This window comes from Ctenocephalides felis, unplaced genomic scaffold, assembly GCF_003426905.1.
Source record: "Ctenocephalides felis isolate EL2017-DRISC unplaced genomic scaffold, ASM342690v1 CF-g0.4_SCAFFOLD_03573, whole genome shotgun sequence".
NCBI lineage: Eukaryota > Metazoa > Arthropoda > Insecta > Siphonaptera > Pulicidae > Ctenocephalides > Ctenocephalides felis.
In genome coordinates this window covers 10,782,126-10,805,005 of record NW_020539727.1, presented here as the reverse complement: position 1 = coordinate 10,805,005, position 22,880 = coordinate 10,782,126, and the positions used below count along the sequence as shown (strand labels likewise).

Below are 22,880 nucleotides of genomic sequence, written 5' to 3'. Positions count from 1 at the left end.
TTGGGACATTTTTTTGGTTTTATCAAATAACTCACAAATTTTATATGAAAGCACTCTTTCTCAGTTAGATAGCGTGAAACTAGAATAAATTTACTACAGAAAAAATACAATAATTAATAAATACATATAAAATTCTGAAAACGATTCAAATCTGAAAATAAAATCTAAAAAAAGACAAATTCTTAATATAATTAACTTTTATTATTTTATGGTGATGTGGAGTAGATAGATTTAAATTTATTGGATCTAGATTTTATTATACAAGTTTAGTGTAAAAATAAATACTTAAGAAATACATTTTAATATACATACAATTCAATAAAATCTAAAAATATTTTTGAAATTCGTTTTGAAAATCCCGCCTAATAAAGTTTGACTTATCTTGTGTCTGACTTCACACCATAACATTAAACTTTTAGTTATGGCGAACATTCGCAGAGTGAAGTTTTATGTGGCGAAAATTGCATTATTTGCATGATATCAAAGTGATAACAGTAAAATAATAGGTAAATTTTAGAAAATCTTAGCAATGGAATTCGAATAAATCAAAATGCGCTTTACTTCCACGCGAAGTAAACTAAAAACAACAAAATAATCTACCATGAAAGTCACCTGAATCCCTTGCAAGATTGTTCTTATCTGGCCTGAAAATGAATATTACCATGATGGATCATGATTTTAAAATGAAAACACAAGCTGAGCGAACTAAGGTCGAGGATTTGTTTGATTATGAAGGCTGTAAAGTGGGTAGGGGCACTTATGGCCATGTATACAAGGCCCATAGGAAAGATGGGTCTGATACTAGGGATTATGCCCTAAAACAAATTGAAGGCACTGGACTGTCCATGTCGGCATGTCGAGAAATCGCAGTGAGTCTTTTAACCAATATAATAGTAATAAGAACTTATTACTACTTAATTACACAACTGTAAACGACTGGAGCATATTCCACTTATTTGTAATGCTGCTCTTTAGTTATGTTGACAAACTCACATAATTTTTATCATTACATTTCAGTAATAAGGAATTTCTACTGTATACATTTAATTCAGCCCAAACAATCTTCACTAAGGTTGCTTTTCTTATTACAGTTGCTGCGAGAGTTGAAGCACTCAAATGTCATCAACCTCATTCGAGTATTTTTATCACACACGGACCGGAAAGTTTGGTTATTATTCGATTATGCTGAGCATGATCTGTGGCATATTATTAAATTTCATCGTGCTGCCAAGGCTAACAAAAAACCTGTGATGGTTCCAAAAGGAATGGTTAAAAGTCTTCTGTATCAAATTTTAGATGGAATACATTATCTACATTCCAATTGGGTTTTACATAGAGATCTGGTAAATATTTATGATTATACTGCTATCTTTTTATTTATTATAAATAATTCGTTTATTTTTGGTAGAAACCAGCAAATATTCTAGTTATGGGCGAAGGCATTGAAAGAGGCAGAGTTAAAATTGCTGATATGGGTTTTGCTAGATTATTCAATGCACCGTTGAAGCCTCTTGCAGATTTGGACCCGGTTGTGGTGACTTTTTGGTATCGAGCCCCAGAATTACTTCTTGGTGCAAGGCATTATACAAAAGCTATAGGTAATAATAAACTGATGATATTTACTGTTATTGTATTTATTCTATGTTGGCCTATGGACCTGCTTTAACTTTAATTAAAAAATAAGTCACTGGAGTGATTTCTGTATATTTCCTATATTAAATATGAGCTTTATTTGAATCTTATTGCAATAGCCTATAAAATTGTATTATTTTATTAATGATAATATGGTAATTTTATTTAGATATTTGGGCCATTGGTTGCATATTTGCAGAGTTATTAACAAGTGAGCCAATTTTCCACTGTCGGCAAGAAGATATAAAAACAAGTAATCCGTATCATCATGACCAATTGGATAGGATTTTTAATGTAATGGGTTTTCCTTTGGATAAAGATTGGGAGGATATTAGAAAAATGCCTGAGCATTCTACATTGTCGAAAGATTTTAAAAGATCAAAGTAAGATTTTAATCCTAAATATAATAAATATTAATATGTATATTTATTTATACTAGATAATCCGACAGACGTCCTGTACTCTCATCTACATTTTTTCAATATCCTATAATAATATTTACTGTTCAGTTAAAAATATTAATTATTGTTTTTCGAATTATTATTTACACAAATATATGAGTGATGTTAAATGTGGAACTGCTTCAAATAAAATGACGATTCTCAATTCCCACAGTTAACACTTTAATTATCCTTTTAACAAATTTTAAAATATGTTCAGTAAAATTGTATATTAAAAATTATACACTGCAATTCATAGAACAAATTTATTTCCAATAGCTCAATTTATTTTAATGCCAAGGGTTATACAATGATTTTAGTTATACCTGTAGATGTGAATGATTTTTTGTTTATTCACAACTAAAACATTGATTTTCCAAATTGATCACACAAAAATTCATCGTCTGCCTCTGTGATTTATAGCATAAGATATACGTATTGGAAATTGCAGTCTTTTAAACAGTATAACGAATTCAGAAAAAATTCATATATAGTATTCGCAGTAAAGGGACAATATCACCTTTAATTTTTTTACTCAAAATAATTGTTTCAATAAAATATTAACTTACATTACAAAATATTAAACTAAATTACATTTTTTTAATAATAATTTGAATATCATAACATCATTACTCATTTGCGTGATATTTTGGAATCTCTTGAACCAAGTTAACTCTAGATGGAAAACGATTAATTTTAATTTAATTTAAATGAAAAAAACATTGTGTGCTCCTTTAATTTGGGTGATAGCTCACACATTTCATATGCAAGAGACAGTAAAAAAATTCAGACCCAAAATGCTCCATGAAACTTCTAAATAATTTCCTAAATAATTATATTTTTTTTGTATTGTGATTTAGTAAAGTAAGGCAAAACAAGACTGCATTAGTTAAAATATAATAATCTGTCAAATTGAATATGTTAGAGCGCAATCACTTACAGTCCACATTCATCAGATGTATGCGCAGACTGTTTATTTATCAAATATATAATGCATCTTATATTATTTTAATTTTTGGCACATCTCAGCTGCTTTTTGGCAATACATTACATTTTCCCTATTTATAATCATGAATATATTACATTTTAATATTGTCTTAGTCTATAAGTGAATGGAAATGTTTGGCAAATGACAGTCTTCATTTGTTTTTAATGCCAAAAACCGATTTTTTGTAATTTTTTTCATTTATTTTTACTATCTAACTATATTTTTATAATTCAAAAAATCCTAAAAAATCTCCTTAACAAACTTCAGAAAGATTTATGAAAATCTGAATAATCGTTTGAAGGATTAACCTTTCATACCCCATTACAGAAGAATTTTATATATATGTATAATATATATATATATATATATATATATATATATATATAAATAGAAGTGAAATCATAATTATGTTTCATTTTTTTTAGTTACCAAAACTGTTCCTTGGTCAAATACATGGAACGTCACAAAATCAAACCAGACAGCAAAGCCTTCCACCTTCTCCAAAGATTACTATTAATGGACCCGAACAAACGGATAACATCTGAACAAGCAATGCATGATCCCTATTTTTCTGAAGAGCCTATGCATACTCCGGATGTCTTTGCCGGTTGTCCAATTCCGTACCCGAAAAGAGAGTTTTTAACCGATGATGATCAGGATGAAAAAGCTGATAGCAAGGCCAGGCAGAATCAACAGCAGCAGCAGCAACAAAATGTGAGTCAATTTGTATATTTTATGTGATACATTTAGTATAAAAAATCATGGTTGATTCAGGATTTTAAATAACTGAAATATTGCGATGTTCTTGAAATAATATTTTAATATATATGATGGATTTTTTTTTTAAAGTTTAATAGCTATTATGTAGAACTGTGTTTCAATAAATAACATTGTTATTTCAATATATACATGTACACAGTTATGTAGTATTTTTATACCACAATATTAAATAATTGTTTTTTATGAATCTTTTATTTTAACAACACACAATTTTTTTCCTGATTCTGACAATTCATGCTTTTCCCTACTTAGTAATATTTAATATTTTATTTTAACTTCTTCTATTTTATTTTAACTTTATTAATTAATATAAATAAAATCAAGTACTTAAATCAGTGATTTACAATTTGCTGCAAGAGGGGGGCTTGCAGCTGTTTCTGAAATAACATTTTTGAGTACCATGGAAAAAAACAAATAGGCATAAAAAAATGTATAATTACATATTTATTTATATACATATATTTTTCCATAATATTGCATATTATTTGGTAGCCCATTAACCAGTTAACTCTGATTGAGGAGTATACTTGTCAAAGAAAAGTGGCAGAATTTTGTATACTTGCGAGTATATTCAATGAAATAATATACTTTCTACTTATATACTCAGCTAGTTAAGTAAGATTTTTTACTGTTTATTTTTGCTTTTACAAAAAACTATTCAATGAGATTTTCAATTGACTAACTAATTGTATTACTAACAAACTTATTGAACATTTATTAGTATTAATTTAATAAATTTAATACACTTCATTCTAATTCATGATCTAAAAATACATTCAATTTAAGAGTGAATTCAAGAGTAAAAATTTATCTATACAGTCCGTATACCAGGAGCACTAATTTTCCAATTAAGCTACTTTTTCTAGGCTTATATAATATTTTGATGCTCGTATCATTTCACAGGAAGAATTTGATTTTTTACCTTTATATGTATAATATTTCATTGAATTTATTTAGGTTTTCGTTTATTTCATGTGTATATTACATACATTCTTATGTTTACCAAAAAAATAAATTTTTAATTTTGTAAAATAAATTTATCTTTTGTTTCCGCGCTATAGTTAACTGTTTAAATAATTAAGGTGACAGTCCCGGATTCTCACCTTGCATCCCGGGTTTTCCTAAATGCAATATTCCTCCCTGATTTCATTCTTTTGTCCTAGGCTTTTAAAAAATAAAGGTATAAACTGAGTTTTTGCAATTACTTGATAAAATTACAAATATCTGAAAATGATGTAAACAATAAGTATGCTTATTGTTTACAATACTTATACGTACAATACGTATACTTACTATATAAAGGTTATAAATGGGAAAATTTTTGAATGCAAAATACCAAAGTGGTAAAATAGAATCTCACATTTATAGTTTCGGACTACTATTTTCAATTTTTCGAAAATTAGCTTAAAAAATCTTATAGTAAACATTTCTTTACATCCAACAATTTTTTTTATCTCTATTTTAATTTATGGAACCATAAATGATAACTCTCACACTTAGCTTCGCTCTTCTGTAATAAATTACCCATGATATAAAAATTTTTACCAATATTTTTTTTTATTTAATAACTGTGCAGATTTCCAAATTAATTGCTCTAATAATGTTGCCTAAAATTTGTATAATCTTATATCATATTCTAACTGGTTCTTAGATATTTTTAATATCTAAATTACATTTTTCTTAGTAATAATTTAAAATACATTATTACTAGGACCGATTCTGAGGTCCTCAGTGCCCACATGTCATTTTTAGCTGTTTTGACAGTTTATTATTAAAATTATCATCATTAATTAATATTTGGCTTTTGAAGCATTTTACTTATTTATTTTGCGCATTTTATGCGATTTATTCTATTGAGCAAATCATAAAAGAGCAGAAAAATTCTAGCCTTTCATTATGAAACAATTACATAGTAAACTTCTCCTAATTGATATCGTAAGAGCCGAATTGTATGTATTCATCTTTACTTTCCCATTTATTGTAAAGTGAAATTTTTAACATATTTTAAAAATATTGTGCAAAGATTAGTAAAAGATGCAAAGAATTATACATATATATATATATATATATATATATATATATATATCTCAAATCCCGTTTATATGTGTATCATTCAATCTGCCATACATATACTGTACCTATCTTACAGTATTTTAATTTCTGGTAGACATTTCATGTTTCTTATTCATAATCATGAATTTATTATAATACATATTCTAATATTGTCCAGGCTCATAAGTAAATTGAAATTTTTGGCAGATGACAGTTTTCATTCGTTTTCAATGCCAAACAATGTCTTAAATATTTACAATATCAAACAATAACATGTCGTTTTTTGCATTTTTTTCCATTTATTTCCACAATATTACTATATTTTTATAATCACATACATTCTCAAAAATTTCCCTTTACAAACTTTAGAAAGATTTATCAAAATGTGAATAATTGTTTAGAAGAAGCATTAAACCATACACTCGTACAGAAGACTTTTATATATAAGATAATACAAATATGATTATGAAAACCCTTAACAATAAAATTACACATGCTATATGTTATATACTTAAACAAATAATTTTTTCATTAAAACATTACTAATTTATATTTTCATCTAATTTACCTTTGGCGGCTCGTACCTCAAAACACTCGTAAGTCGGGGCACCACTGTACTTTACAAAACTTATATACCATTTACATATTTGTAAATTCAGCATATTTATAATAATAATTCCAATATTTGACTAATGCCTTACTTATCTTATTTATTATATTATTTATATGTATATATATATATATATATATATATATATATCATATAATAAATAATGCAATATACAATATAATATAATAAATAATATATTATTTATTATCCCTAAGGCTCAGCAGCAAGCTCAACAGCAATCAGGCAACCACGATCATGGTCAAAATGCAAAAAGGGTTCGTCTGGCTGGTCCCAGCGGTCATCCTAATAACGGAAATCAGATGACCCAGCAACAGCAGCAAGATTTCCATCACAGTCAGCAACAACAGCAGCAGCAGCAACAACAGCAACAGCAGCAGCAACAACAACAGCAGCAGGCCGCTATGATGTTTAATAACAGTCAGCAGCAGCAGCAGCAACAGAATAATTTCCAACAGAGATTTTAATAATAGATATTTTAATAATAATAATTTATATGATTTTATAAAATTTAACTCACCCCGAGTGGAAAGGGTTAAATTTTATGTTGATGCAGTTTTGAGGCGCTCATGGAATTAGTGACGATGCGTATTGATAATAGTAATGTTTAATACGCATTATTAATTTTTAATTGACGATATTGTTTTAGTAAAAGGTTGTGAAGGTTCGGTGTTATTATTTAAAATGACTTTTATGATGAATTTGTACATACTAATTTTTTTCCTGACGTTAGGGACTATTATCATTTTATTTGTCCAAAATTTTTACTATGTTCTAATTTATTTGATAATATGGCTATGCGTAAATTAACCAGTTAACTGTGATTTATGAGTATACTCGCCATGTGGCAGAATTTTGTATATTGGCGATGACGTGTATACTCGTCGTGCGTTCAAAGCAATGATCATTGACTATATAAATTGCAATTTTTGAGACAAACAAAATATTTTCCAATTTTAAGATGTTTTTGGAGTATTTTGAGGTTATGATGGTACAAAATGATCAGTTTTAAGTGACAAAATTTCGTATATTGACGATGACGAATATACTCGTCATTAACCATTGATTATATAAATTGCAATTTTTGAGACACAAAATATTTTCAAATATTAAGGTGTTTTTGGAGTATTTTGAGGCTACAATGGCACAAAATGAGTAGTTTTAAGTAGCAATATTTTGTATATTGACGATGACGAATATACTCGTCATAAACCATTGACTATAAAAATTTCAATTTTTGAGAAAAACAAAATATTTTCAGATATTAACATGTTTAGAGTATTTTGAAGCTATGATGAAACAAAATGAGTACTTTTAAGTGGCAAAATTTTGTTTATGAACGATGACGAGTATACTCGTCGTGCTTTTAAATCTGTGGCCATTGATTATATAAATTGCAATTTTGGAGAAAAACAAAATATTTTCAAATATTAAGATGTTTTTGGAGTATTTTGAGGCTATGGTGGTACAAAATGAGTAGTTTCAAGTGCCAAAATTTTGTATATTGACGATGACGGGTATACCCGTCGTGCGTTTAAAGCATTAACCATTGACTATATAAATTGCAATTTATGAGAATAACAAATATTTTCAAATATTAAGATGTTTTTGGAGTATTTTGAGGCTATGGTGGTACAAAATGAGTAGTTTCAAGTGGCAAAATTTTGTATATTGTCGATGACGAGTATACTCGTCGTGCGTTTAAAGCATTAATCATTGACTATATAAATTGCAATTTTTGACACAAACAAAATATTTTTAAATATTAAGATGTTTTTGGAGTATTTTGAGGCTACAATGGTACAAAATGAGTAATTTCAAGTGGCAAAATTGTGTATATCGACGATGACGAGTATACTCGTCGTGCTTTTAAATCAGTGACCATTGACTATATAAATTGCAATTTTTGAGAATAACAAAATATATTCTTAAATATTAAGATGTTTGGAGTATTTTGAGGCTATGATGGTGCAAAATGAGTAGTTTTAAGTGACAAAATTTTGTATATTGACGATGACGAGTATACTCATTAAAGTCTTTATAAATTGCAATTTATATTGTTACTAATTATTTTACAAATATTTTCAAATATTAAGATGTTTTTGGAGTATTTTGAGGCTATGATTGTACAAAATAAGTAGTTTTAAGTGGCCTTTTACCTTAAGACAGTGGCTTCCAACCTTTTTTGCACCGCGCCCCCTGCTCTAATAAAAAAATGTTGCGCCTTAAAACAGCCCCACAGGTTGGGAACCACTGCCTTAAGAGGATATTCTGGTCTGAAATTTTTGTAAAAATCGATTTCGTTTTTTATTTCTGGATATTTTCAAAGTTAAAATATTCAAGAATATGTGTACAAGAGCGTTTTCCAACATTTAAATTATTTTAAGAGATTTATTTGACCACGACAATTTGTCTCTGTTTTCTTCCTCCACAAATTTTTTAACACATTTTTTTCGATATGATACCCACGATTTCTTGACCTCTACTGAATGAATTTACTTAAAAAAATTTCAGAGCTTCTTTATAGACTCCTCTTTATTGTGAATTACATTTTACTATATTTAAGTAAATCCAGAATATAAAGAAAGTTGTAAACTAAGCTTTGAACAAAGAATTCAACAAGTGATAGAAAACAAAAGTTTTTTAACAAACCATTTCTTTATTTACTGTCGACATTTCGGAACTAGGTACGTTCCATCTTCAGGACATCTGTCAAGAAACATGATCTTGATAAGATTTAAACAAACAATATATTTAAGAAAAGTAGAAAATGGTGAATTTTTATATAAAACGAATAAAATTGTGGAAAAAATAATGTACAGATATATGATAATATAATCAAAATGAAATTGATAAAAATAAATGAGTGAAATTAGAAAGTTTCAAGAATAGGTTACTGAAAAAACAGAATTAATTATATGTATGATTGATTATACACTAACACTTATTCACTAAAAAATAATATCACTTTTTCTTTTTATAAAATCTAGTGAAAAAGTGTTAGTGTATAATCAATCATAAAGGCAATTAATTCTGATTTTTCAGTGATCTTTTCTTATTCTAAAACTTTCCAATTTTTTAATATTTATTTTTTTTCAGTTTCATTTTGATTATATTCGCGTCATATTTCTGTAATGTTATTTCTTTCACAATTTTATTCATTTTATATAAAAAAATTCATCATTTTCTACAGTAAATAAATCAAGAAATGGTTTTTTAAAAACTTTTTTGTTTTTTATTACTTTCTGGATTCTTTTCAATTTGAAAAGTTGAATATATCAGTATCCGGTGGCGATTTTTTGAGACCCCTCATTTCATCAATTTAAAATTAAAACTTTATGACAATTTTTTATTTTCAAAATTTTAAATTATATTTTGTAAAAATATTGTTTGTCTTTTTAAAAATCACATAAAATTAATACCACTTCTAGACCCTTAAGGCAAGTTGCATGAACTTTCTTTGAAAATGAGGAAATAATACATTTAATTAATTAGAATTGCGATTCAGCCATTAATTGCTTATTTCATAAATATTAATAATATTTTTTTTAATCACAAACTAGTCAATACGATTTTTAATTGATATATTTTAAACAATCTTATAGTACATGCAATTGCAGTAATTAATTAAAAATTACTACATTTTTTCAATTTTAAAATTTAATTTTAATTAAAAATTAAATTTAATTTAGTTAACCCATTTTATTCTTTTTCATGTCGTAAAAATGAATGGAATATATCTATACAGTATATTTTGATAAATTTTTATAAATAAAGTACTATTTGTAGGCCTATGATATTTTACAATACTCATATTGCTCCACATCAAGAATTAGAATTTTGAATTTCATTTTGTGTTATAATTGAATTTATTTATTATGTATGTAATGTAATATATAATATAAGTTATATGATATATACATCCAAGATCTTACCTTAATTGTGATTGACGAATTTACTCGTCATGACTCGATTATGGCGACAAAAAACTATGCACTGTTCGATATGAGCGCCACAGTTAACTGGTTGATATATTTAATGACTTAATAGTAAAAGGTTTAAATTTTCAAACCCAACTGTACTTTTACCTTTGGCGCCAACTTTTGGCCATGATGACGCCATTGACATCTCTTTTAATGGCATAAGAAATGTTAAATATTGTTTTAATATTTAATGTAATGTGGCTTGATATGTTGTTATATTAACAATATTTTTATTAAAGAAAAATTTGTGTATTTTATAAAGCTTGACAACTTGTGCTATGACAATCAAGTGAATTTTTTCATGGATTTTTGTGCAAAAATAACTTTCTTAGGTAATTTTAGACTATTATAACTTGACCATTATATCCCTCAACTTTATTAAATAATAATTTATTACCATTAAGGGTTATGTATGTATGTTATTTTATTATTTATTTATATTTTATCTAGTTATATAATTTGACTTAAAACTACTTACAATGTACAGTGTAAATATGAATTTTTATAAAATGAGCATGTGTGTATATAACAACTAACATTATATAAGAATTTTTATATTAAATAATATAAGCTATATATTATAAACTAGTTTTTGGTATTTTATTTCTCAGTCATTGATAATTTGATTTTTTGATCTATCCAATCTCGATAATGAGCCACTTTAACATATACACCTGGTTTATTGGCGTGGCCACAATGTTGACCCCATGATGTTATCCCGTACAAAGTGAAAGCCCCTGAAGCAATAATAATAATTAACTTTGCTGTTAAATTTATATTTTTCCAATATCGTGTTTTACTTACCTTCATGTAAGCACGCTAAAGGTCCTCCAGAATCCCCATCACAAGCGTCTACTCCTTCGTCTAACTCACCAGCACACACCATGCCTTCCATAATGTTTCCACCGTAAACTTGAGGCATCCTGCATACATCCATCGATTGAAGTGGGACCCATCCAGCTCTTAGTTGGTTCGAGGGACCTATATCATAATATAAATAATATTGATATATATGTCATACAGTGATTATATATGGCTTCGATCCTGATGTAAAATAGATAAATACATTTATATATTGAATTATACACTACATTCGGTATATAAATGAATATATACATTTATATATTGATTTATACATCACTATATATGGCCTAACTGCCTTAGTTTGTTTGGGAATTGTATATATAAATGTATATATTGATTTATATATGATTATATATATATATATATATATATATATATATATACTAGCTGTCTTAGATTTATACATGATTATATATATACTATAGCTGTCTTAGTTTCGATGGGAATTATATAAATTCGATGGGATATAAATGTATATATTGATTCATACATGAATAATGTATATATATATATATATATATATTAGCTTTATAGGCGTATAAAGCGGTATATAAATATATATATTGATATTTCTTCAAAACTAGGATCATAATTACATGTTTAATGGCGTATAAAGCGATATATAAATGTATATATTGATATTTATTTAAAACTGGGATCATAATTATATTTTTAATGGCGTATAAAGTGATATATAAATGCATATATTGATATTTCTTCAAAACCGAGACCATAATCATATTTATAATGGCGTATAAAGCGATATATAAATGTATATATTGATATTCCTTTAAAACCGGGACCATAATCATATTTATAATGGCGTATAAAGCGATATATAAATGTATATATTGATATTCCTTCAAAACCGAGACCATAATCATATTTATAATGGCGTATAAAGCGATATATAAATGTATATATTGATATTCCTTAAAAACCGAGACCATAATCATATTTATAATGGCGTATAAAGCGATATATAAATCTATATATTGATATTCCTTCAAAACCGAGACCATAATCATATTTATAATAGCGTATAAAGCGATATATAAATGTATATATTGATATTCCTTCAAAACCGAGACCATAATCATTTTTATAATAGCGTATAAAGCGATATATAAATGTATATATTGATATTTCTTTAAAACCGAGACCATAATTATATTTATAATGGCGTATAAAGCGATATATAAATGTATATATTGATATTTCTTCAAAACTGGGATCATAATTATATTTTTAATGGCGTATAAAGCGATATATAAATGTATATATTGATAATCCTTCAAAACCAAGACTATAATTACATATGTAATAGCGTATAAAGCGATTTATAAATGTATATATTGATATTCCTTCAAAATCGAGACCATAATCATTTTTATAATAGCGTATAAAGCGATATATAAATGTATATATTGATATTTCTTTAAAACCGAGACCATAATTATATTTATAATGGCGTTTATAATATCCAATGGGAATCCACTAAGATTCCTATGTTTCTAAGACGATTGCTTGTAGCGCCTCTATGTAAAAATGTTCCCAGTTTTCTGAGAACTACGTAGTGACTACCGGGTTCATACAGTTCTGTGTTAGATGGCGCCACCGACCGAAACGTCAAACAGTAAAGTGACAGTTGGATATAAATAATAATAAATAGTAATACTGGGATAAATGTGCTCTTATATTGTTTGGTAAGTCGATATATAAATGTAAAATGGATATATACATTTAAATATTGATATACACACTATTTTCCGGTACTATATTAATTGTCAGTTAATATATTTTCAAAGTTACTGTATTATTATCGATTGTGTTATTTCATGTTTTCTTTATGATCGTGCAAATTAATGTTGCTTATTTAGTGAACGAGTTAAAACAACAAATAGTAAGTACCACAGTTTGATGGCAAATTAAAAATGTTTTATAAGCGCCTTTTTGAATTTCTAAAATATATCACACCCTTATCAAGATATTCCATTTTTAAACATTTCGGTTTCGCAGGATCCATATTGATTTTTTAGTCGTACGCAGAATCCTTAAAAAATATAATGTAAAAATGCAATTTTATGAAAACTATTGCAGCTAATTTGGTCATTCAAAAAGTTGTTCTAATAACATTTTTAATTTGCCATCGAATAGTGATGGACTTGATTTCCAATTTTTACAAGTTCGCCAAGAATATATTATTATTTTTAAAACACTTTTGAAATCGAAATTTTGATCAATGCAATGGAAAATAAAAATAAAATAAAATGGACAGAATCTTTGAATATTTGAAAAAAATAAAACGGCAAAAACTTTGTTTGAAACCTTTTTTATATAAATAAAAAAAAACGGCAAAACTATAAATAACGATAAAAGTACTCTTTTATGAAAATACTCGTATATGAAGCACTCTTTTTGTGTTAGATAGGGAGAAACTAGATAAAATTTACTACAATTCCATGCCAACAATTATATATACTCCGATATAAAGTTTTGAATAAACGACTTTGAATTTGATTTCCTTCTTCAGTAATAAAAAGCAACTACGGGACATTTTTTTGTATTTTGTCAAATAACTCACAAATTTTATATGAAAGCACTCTTTTTGAGTTAAATAGGGAAAAACTAGATGAAATTTACTACATTTTCATGTAAACACACTATTTATACACTATTTCCCGATTATATATGGCCTCGGAATTTAAGGAAAATGGATATATACATTTATATATCGATTTATACACTATTTCCCGATTATATATGACCTCGGTATTTAAGGGAAATTGATATATACATTTTATATATCGATTTATACACTATTTTCCGATTATATATGGCCTCGGCATTTAAGGAAAATGGATATATACATTTATATATCGATTTATACACTATTTCCCGATCATATAGCCTCGGTATTTAAGGGAAACGGATATATACATTTATATATCGATTTATACACTATTTCCCGATTGTATATGACCTCGGTATTTAAGAGAAATCGATATATACATTTATATATCGATTTATACACTATTTCCCGATTATATATGACCTCGGTATTTAAGGGAAATTGATATATGCATTTATATATCGATTTATACACTATTTCTCGATTATATATGACCTCGGTATTTAAGGGAAATTGATATATACATTTATATATCGATTTATACACTATTTCTCGATTATATATTCCGAGGCCATATATAATCGAGAAATAGTGTATAAATCGATATATAAATGTATATATCCGTTTCCCTTAAATACCGAGGCTATATATGATCGGGAAATAGTGTATAAATCGATATATAAATGTATATATCAATTTCCATTACATCGATATATACATTTATATATCGATTTATACACTATTTCCCGATTATATATGGCTTCGGAATTTAAGGAAAATCGATATATACATTTATATATCGATTTATATACTATTTCCCGATTATATATGGCCCCGGAATTCAAGGAAAATCGATATATACATTTATATATCGATTTATATACTATTACACGATTACATATGACCTCGGTATTTAAGGGAAATTGATATATACATTTATATATCGATTTATATACTATTACCCGATTATATATGGCCCCGGAATTCAAGGAAAATCGATATATACATTTATATATCCATTTATACACTATTTCTCGATTATATATGGCCTCGGTATTTAAGTAATATGAAATATACATTTATGTACCGATTTATACACTATTTCCCCATTACATATGCCTCGGAATTCAAGGAAAATTGATATAAACATTTATATATCGATTTATACACTATTTCCTGATTATACGAGTATATGGTCTCGGAATTTAAGGAAAATGTATATATACATTTATATATCGATTTATACAATATTTCCCGATTATATATGGCCTTGGTATTTAAGAAAAATGGATATATACATTTATATATCGATTACCACTTACTTGATTTGCCAGTTTGAATCGATCCCCATCCAGAAATCGTGCAATTCTTTCCTGGTGTATAATCAGCATTTTTCGGTGGCAGACAAATAGGTCTTATCCATCTTCCCAGAGGTACACCATCTGGTTTCAGCTTTATCAGCGCGATATCGTTATTCATATGTTGTCCTTTTCGGAAATCTTCATGGACGTAGAATCGCTCGATGTAGACTTCTAATTCTATACTTGGATGGTCACCTACTCTTACAAAATATGCTCCTTTGGAAAAAGCTACCAGACAATGGGCAGCCGTTAGTAAGTGCAGTTTTGATATCAATACTGCCCCACACCAATGTGCTGATTGGGCTGGTCCTCGAACTCGCAAACTAGCCTGAAAATAAAATATTTGAATATTATGGAAGAACGAAGTAGATATATAATTAACTAGATGACCCGACAGACGTTGTCCTGTACCCACATCTACGTTTTTTCAATATCCAATACTAATATTTACTGTTCAGTTAAAAATAATAATTATTGTTTTTCGAATTACTATTTACATCAATATATGATGTTAAATGTAGAACTGATTCAAATAAAATGATGATTCTCAATTCCCACAATTAACACTTTAATTATCCCTTTAAGGGGCACAACTAGTGTGAAATTTTCAAAAAAATCGAATTTTCAATTTTTCCATATTTCGATAGGTTATACCTTTAAAAATAACATACTAAAATTTTAAATCGATATCTTAAATAGTTTTTGAGCCACAGCCATTTAAAGAGTATATATATATATATATATATATATATATATATATAGTATAATAGTATAACGATCATTTTATCTTTAAACGCGTTTTTCTCGAAACAGCATTTTCCGAATTTGCTGCAGCGATTACTCAAAAACAAATGATCCGATCACTATCAAATTTTTTTTTACATGTTCTATATATAGTTCTCCGTAAATGAACTATCGATTTTTTTTATCGGTTAAAAATCGAATTTTGGCAGTCCGAAAACGACCAAAATTTTGGGTAAAATTCGAGTTTTTTTTAAAATGCCGCCTTTTTGTCAATATTTGTTTTTTTTTTATCGAAAAATAATATTTTATAATTGTAATAAGAAGCTAAAATATTTAGTAACTATCATAATTATTATGTATAAAGTTAAAAAAAATTAAAGATTACGCAGGGGTAATCTGTATGATATAAAATATTTTGGAGCAAATATCACTTAAAAAACCGTTACATTTTTACAAAAGATGAAACAAACATTATTATCTATCAGTCCAATTCTATTTATTGTAACGCGATATGAAGCCCTTTGGAAAGCAATAAATATTCAGTTTAATGACGAGTTGAGATAATATTTGACATTTGTTTGTCATATAGAATCACTCAAAAATATAGCTGTTTATGCGATTCTGAAATTTAAAGATAAATTTGTTCCGAGAAATTTAAACATTAGGGTATTATGTATCAAATAGCGCTTATGTAAAAATTACCGACGAAAAATCGGGCGGTTTACCGGTAATTCGGTATACCGGTATACCGGTATTGCATTCCCTAATAAGAACCATCCTTGAACTTCAACGAACATTTTAAAAAAAGAACTGACCAAATTGGTTTAGGCGTTGTTGAGTTATGCGCCTACCAACACATTTTGCGATTCATTTTTATATATAAAATTTATTATTTTACCTGCCAAGGATAATCTCCAATTTTTGCCAAGTTACCACGAACCACTCTGAAAGCGATACCATCTTCCTCATCCTGTTCTTCCCTAGTTTTTTTATGTTTTACCCTGACTCCACATTCTTCGGGTAAAATCTCACCGGAATCCTCATTGCCTCGTAAGAAATTATCATCCACAAAATCTAAAGTCGAATCGTCTTCACCATTGACTGCAAGTCCTCTTCCTCTGTTATTTTTGTCTTTAGGATTTGTTGAGTTTGAACAAACGACTCCTACATCTTCACTGTGCCCACAATTATTTTCGCCCCATTGCCAGTGCATACATTGGGCAATACTGGATTCGTTGCCAAAACAGGCTACTTGGTCGAGCCAGATTTGGCCAGAGCCTGAACCGTAGAAACCTTCTTTTCTGGCGCGCTAGATAAATAATTTATAAATACTTAGTATAATTAACTTCCCGTAGGGCAAGTTATAGTAATCGCAAAAAAATCAAAAATAATTTTTTTTATAGATCTTTACGTTTCAGAGGTTTTTGATCATTTTGGCATACCTTAGAAAAAATGGATGTATGTGTGTTCGCGCGTGTGTGTGTATGTGTGTGCGTGTATGTGTGTGTGTGCGGATACAAATTTTCGTCGACGATTTCGGGAACACGGATGAAGCGATTTGAATAGTTCAAAAAACATTAGATTTGTATTGATAAGGAGACATGCTGATTAGTTTTTCGCAAAGGCAGGTCTAGCCGTTCCGAAGATACGGGGCAAAAAGTGCCAAAAACAGTAACTCAGTTTTTAAGAGAACGGAGGGTCCGATTGGAATAATTCAAACAACATTTTACATGTATTAACAAGATGAAGAACTGTTCAAATTTTCATAAAGGTAGGTCTAATGGTTTTGGAGATCTAGTAAAAAAAGTAAAAAAAATGCCTTTTGCCGGTCCAAAATGATCATTAGACATATGCACATCAAATTATCAGATATTTTATAGAGATTTTAACAATAAGTATATATTTTGTTTACATTCCTATGGGTTCCGTACCAGTGTTTAAACGTTAGACGGCGACGCGGCGCTTACGCGCTTAGATATGTCGACTCTATGCAGTTAAAGCAGTATGATTGCTTTGAAAAAATGTTCAGAGTTTCCAAAATATTTCAAAATACATTTTTCTTCAAAAAGTCTATTTTTTTTTCAAAAAAAAAATAAGTTTTTGTCAAAAATTTATAGTTTCTCAAAAATCTATTTTTTTCAGAGTATTTTTTTGAGAGTTGCCTAATTTACACAAAGTGAAAAAGTGCTCCCGGATAGTCACAGTCTAAATAATACTGTGCGACATTTTTACTTATACTGTGCTTAGCTTGGCGGCATTTTCACATTTTTCAATAGTTTTTACAAAATTGGAAAAGTGTTCCAGTCTGGGTAATTTTTTGAATTTTTAATCCAAAATTACAAAAATATTTTATGGAAAATAAAAAAAAGATGTAATAATTTTTTATCCTCAAAAGCAATTGATTTGTCAATACAAGCAGAAAGTTTTTTAGATAGATTTGTATTTTCTGCACTCTTTGCTCCGTATCTCCGTATCGGCTGGACCTGGCTTTGCCAAAAACTAATCAGCACATCTCCCTATCAACATATGATTCCTATGTTTTTTAAACCATTCAAATCGGTTGATCCGTGCGCCCGAAAACGTGGACGGAAAAATGCGGACATACAAAACACACACACACATCCATTTTTTCTGAGGTATGCCAAAATGTTCAGAAACCTTCAAAACGTCGAGAAATGCAAAAATTTTCATTTTTGATTTTCGGCCCATTACTATAACTACCTTACGGGAAGTTAAAAATTTGTACTTGTACTCACTGCTGGTCCATTGAAGCCTAACATATTGCAAACAACTCGTGCAGCTTTATCCGTGAAGTCATCATCGCAAACTGTTCCCCAAATTCCGCGAAATTTCACTTCTACACGACCTTCCATTTTATTTGGACCATCAACTAGACGCACCTCGATATCTTCCTAACAATACAAATATCTAACATTAATAAAATACATTAATTAATAATTAATAATTAATCTTCTATATATATAAAAATAAGTCGGGTTTTCCTTCCTGACGAAATAACTCCAGAACGCACGAACCGATTTCGACAATTTTGCATTTGTTGGAAAGGTCTCGGGCTCCGCAAGGTTTATAGCTAAGAAAACTAGTGGTGCATGGCATCGTGCCTTAATGCAAGATTGCAATTTCCAGTTCGCCTTGCGTTCGCAATGACAACTAACAAATTGCAAGGCCAATCGCTTAGTGTTTGCGGGATAAATTTCAAATAGATTATTTAGAAAATCATTGTTTTCCACATGGGCAGTTATACGTTGCCTGTTCACGAGTTGGAAAACCATCAGCTTTGTTTGTATTAACGTCAGACCAAAAAACAAAAAATGTGGTTTACCAAAGAGCACTTCAATGAAACGGATAATTTGCGGATTCACTTTCATTTACTTAGAGAAGTTTAACTAAAAAACACTTCATTTTTGTAATCAAAAAAAATTCATTACTGTTGTATAATAAAATCAAATTTTTTCTTTTCAAATATAAAACAAACAAAAAATTTCTTCATCTTTCTCACGAAACCATCTGGTGGCGAAACGGTGTTCGTCGGGTTTGCTAGTAATTATATAAAAATGTCTGTTTTTTTACATTGCAGATTTGTTCCGACTCATCTGACCCATCAGCACAGTCATCGACATTGTCGCATAGGAAACTGGTAGGAATGCACTCGTCCTTTGAAGAACACAGCCAAAAATCTTTTGGACAGGTTACTGCAGGAGTCCTGCAAACAACACCAGCAGCCTGGGAAGAAAATTATCAAATTTGAAACTATCGAAAGGTAAGCTTAGTGAATTATAATTTTATTTTTATTGCATAATTTTTTACCTCCTCTGGTAAACAATCGTGAACTCCCCAACCATTGAATTGACATTCTCGAATCGAAGTCTCGTTGCCCAAACATTCGACATCATCCATCAAAAATATGGTCTCGTTAGCAGGACCTCGTCGTAAGGGTCCTAAATATTTGGCTTGGGCTGCTCCTAATTTAAAGCCTAATTCTTTGCATATTACATCTGCGTCTCGTAGTCCGAAACGATCGTCGCATATGTAGCCCCACACTCCAAAAGCTGAGAATACAATTTTGAAGTAAAACTAGGGAGTAAATCTGTACAAACTAGGGTTTGTCAGTTTTTAAAAACCGGTTTTAAAAACCGGTTTTTAGGCGAAAATTATGGAATTCGAAAACCGTTTTTTTAGTGAAAAAAGTCGGTTTTCACTGTATAAATGGAAAATGACACATATAGCCAAATATAAAAGATAGATGAAAGCGTTTTGATTCTTGAAATCATATCGTTTCAATAGCATTTGATATCTTATCAGTCTGCAATGGTACCCAGAAAAAAATTTTATATATTAATTTAGATTTTTATACCAGTGTATCTATTAATTTAAATCAGTGTGACTTCTTCTTGAAGAAGTAACTTCCTCTACTCAAATTTAAAAAAAGGATTTTAAACCCTGAAAGCCACAAATTAAAGAACAAAAAACTTAGAATTATTATATCAGGCTTTAAAAACAATTAAGCATAATTTGGTCGCAAGTATGAGAGTATTTTCTTTTTCAGGAAATATTGCGAGTAAACAAAGGACACGTCTAAGTATCAATTCGATAGACGTTCTAAGTTTTTTTATCATATTTTAATAAACAAAAAAACAATTAGAATGTTTAGAACTAATTAAATAAAATTCCTCGGAACAGACTATACCCGAGTTTAGCAATTATTTTTAAAACCAAAATTGATATTAACAAGTATGTATCAACATGTATCTAATACATATTTTTTTAATTTAATGACTTTTTTATTTAAAAATGTATTATTTTAATTTATTTGAAAAGTTTTCTTTCACTATCATAAAAATATTTTTATTTTTATATGTGAAAATAATGCATGAATAACGAATAATTATTTTCAAAGTTACTTAATCTAGATAAACTATTATTTTTTAGTTCTACTAATTAAAATAAGAATAATTTTGATCACTATCAATAAAGTTGAACAATAAATAAATTCAGTCAAATACTGCTCTAAATTACACTAAATTTGCGGATAAATTACAGAATATTCGAGCAAAAATTTATTTTCTATATAAAATTCGAAAACCGATTGAAACCGGTTTTTAGTAAAATTAAAATTTGAAAACCGGTTTTCTGAAATGTCGGTTTTTGTATAAACCCTAGTGAAAATGATGCATGAATAACGAATAATTATTTTCAAAGTTATTTATTCAAGATAAACTATTATTTTTTAGTTCTACTAATTAAAATTAAAATAAAATTGTTTACTATCCATAAAATTGAACAATACATAAATTCAGTCAAATACTGCTCTAAATAACACTAGATTTGCGGATAAATTACAGAATATTCGAGCAAAAATTTATTTTCTATATAAAATTCGAAAACCGGCTAAAACCGGTTTTTTAGTAAAATTAAAATTCGAAAACCGTTTTTTTGAAATGTCGGTTTTTGTATTAACCCTAATGTGGACCTTACGCGTACTTTTTTTATTCTTATACTTTACATTTACGCTAAAAATAAATAATTTTTTAGACAATTTACCTTTAACTTCAACTCGTCCTTCGTTTGTTTTATTAGAACCAGACAGTCGGATTTCGTAACCAATACGTTCCTCGCACTGTTCTTCATCTGTGCCATCATTGCAGTCTTGGATTTTGTTGCATATCTAATTTAAAAAATATAAGGGACAAGTTGATATTTGTTTATTTCGTTGAAATTCTTAGTTAAAATTATTTTTTATCAAAAATTAATTCAACATTTTCAATTGTAAATACTATACCTTGGATAAAGTGATACATTTACTTCCATCACATCTAAAATGTCCGTCAGAGCAAGCCGCTGGCGACTTTTCCCTAAAATTTGGTTGATGATAATTCAGAGGCAGAACTTCCAAAGGAGCCTCCGGAAATTTCTTATGCTTCCTTTTAAAATCTCGATTATTATCCGTCAGTTCCAACTGTTCCACTTCTTCATTAAGATCAAAAGTCTTCGGTGTATCTGTTTCATTCATCTCGAACTTCTTACCAAAGTACATCATTTCTATGATTTTACCCAGAGTTTCTGCAACCTCTGGTCGCAAAGGATTGCTCTGGGCGTTCCTTGGCGGAATTTTCATGACGTTGGAAGATTTTGCAACCACATTGGGCAGAGGTGTTGTGTAATACACTGTTGGTGGTGTGACAACAACCACCAGAGGTGATGCAACTGGTTGGGCTGATGTTACGTAACCACGGGGGACAGATGGTTGTGTTTGGGAGGAAGGTGTTGGGGCGTTATACTGAGGTCGTCTTGTACTCGGTGGTGTTGATGGTCCTGTTAAATTCAAGTTAAAAACTGATGGTGTAGCTTGGCCTATTGGAATTGGGGCGACTGGTGGTGGTGGTGTTGTGGTGTGATGAGGTGTCACATTATCGTCACAGTAAACTGGTTCTTTGTGATGATATACTGGTCGTTTGACATCTGGTCTTCGGGGAATGCAGTCAGATGGTCTTCTGTGATCGGTTCTCGCTCTCGAAGGCGTACCTAATTTGAATTGAAAAATATTATGCGATTTTGAACAAACAATAATAAACCAAACTAAATTAGAGCAGTAAACTGGAGAGGCAAATAGGGTATAACATCTGAATTTTTTTCTGTGTTCCGAATTTTATGAAATTTTGGAGAGTTGCGACCCCTTAATAAACTAGCTGTAAGTGGAATTCTGTCTTAAGGCAATTGGGCATCGTCCTTAAGGCAAATTGCTGGAATACCCGTAC

General features: G+C 28.9%; 1 protein-coding gene across 5 annotated transcripts; it reads left to right on the top strand.

Moving 5' to 3' along the window:
- Nucleotides 1-562: 562 nt before the first annotated feature.
- On the top strand, nucleotides 563-6,987 carry LOC113389144 (cyclin-dependent kinase 8-like). 5 transcript variants are annotated; one of them, XM_026626194.1, is made up of 6 exons: nucleotides 563-866; nucleotides 1,092-1,343; nucleotides 1,409-1,598; nucleotides 1,802-2,015; nucleotides 3,486-3,774; nucleotides 6,718-6,987. In XM_026626194.1, the coding sequence occupies exons 1-6, from the start codon at nucleotides 651-653 to the stop codon at nucleotides 6,985-6,987; spliced, it is 1,431 nt and encodes a 476-aa protein (XP_026481979.1). In that variant the 5' UTR covers nucleotides 563-650. The 5 variants fall into 5 exon arrangements, with proteins under 5 accessions (XP_026481979.1, XP_026481982.1, XP_026481981.1 ...); XM_026626197.1 differs by having other exon boundaries at nucleotides 563-869; nucleotides 6,739-6,987; XM_026626196.1 differs by having other exon boundaries at nucleotides 563-869; nucleotides 6,727-6,987.
- Nucleotides 6,988-22,880: the final 15,893 nt, after the last annotated feature.

Coding starts and splice junctions, on each gene's coding strand:
- LOC113389144 (XM_026626193.1), top strand. CDS start 651: ATGAATATTACCATGATGGATCATGATTTTAAAATGAAAACACAAGCT. Junction 1,344..1,408: donor GGGTTTTACATAGAGATCTG/GTAAATATTTAT, acceptor TATTTTTGGTAG/AAACCAGCAAATATTCTAGT. Junction 3,775..6,717: donor AGCAGCAGCAGCAACAAAAT/GTGAGTCAATTT, acceptor ATTATCCCTAAG/GCTCAGCAGCAAGCTCAACA.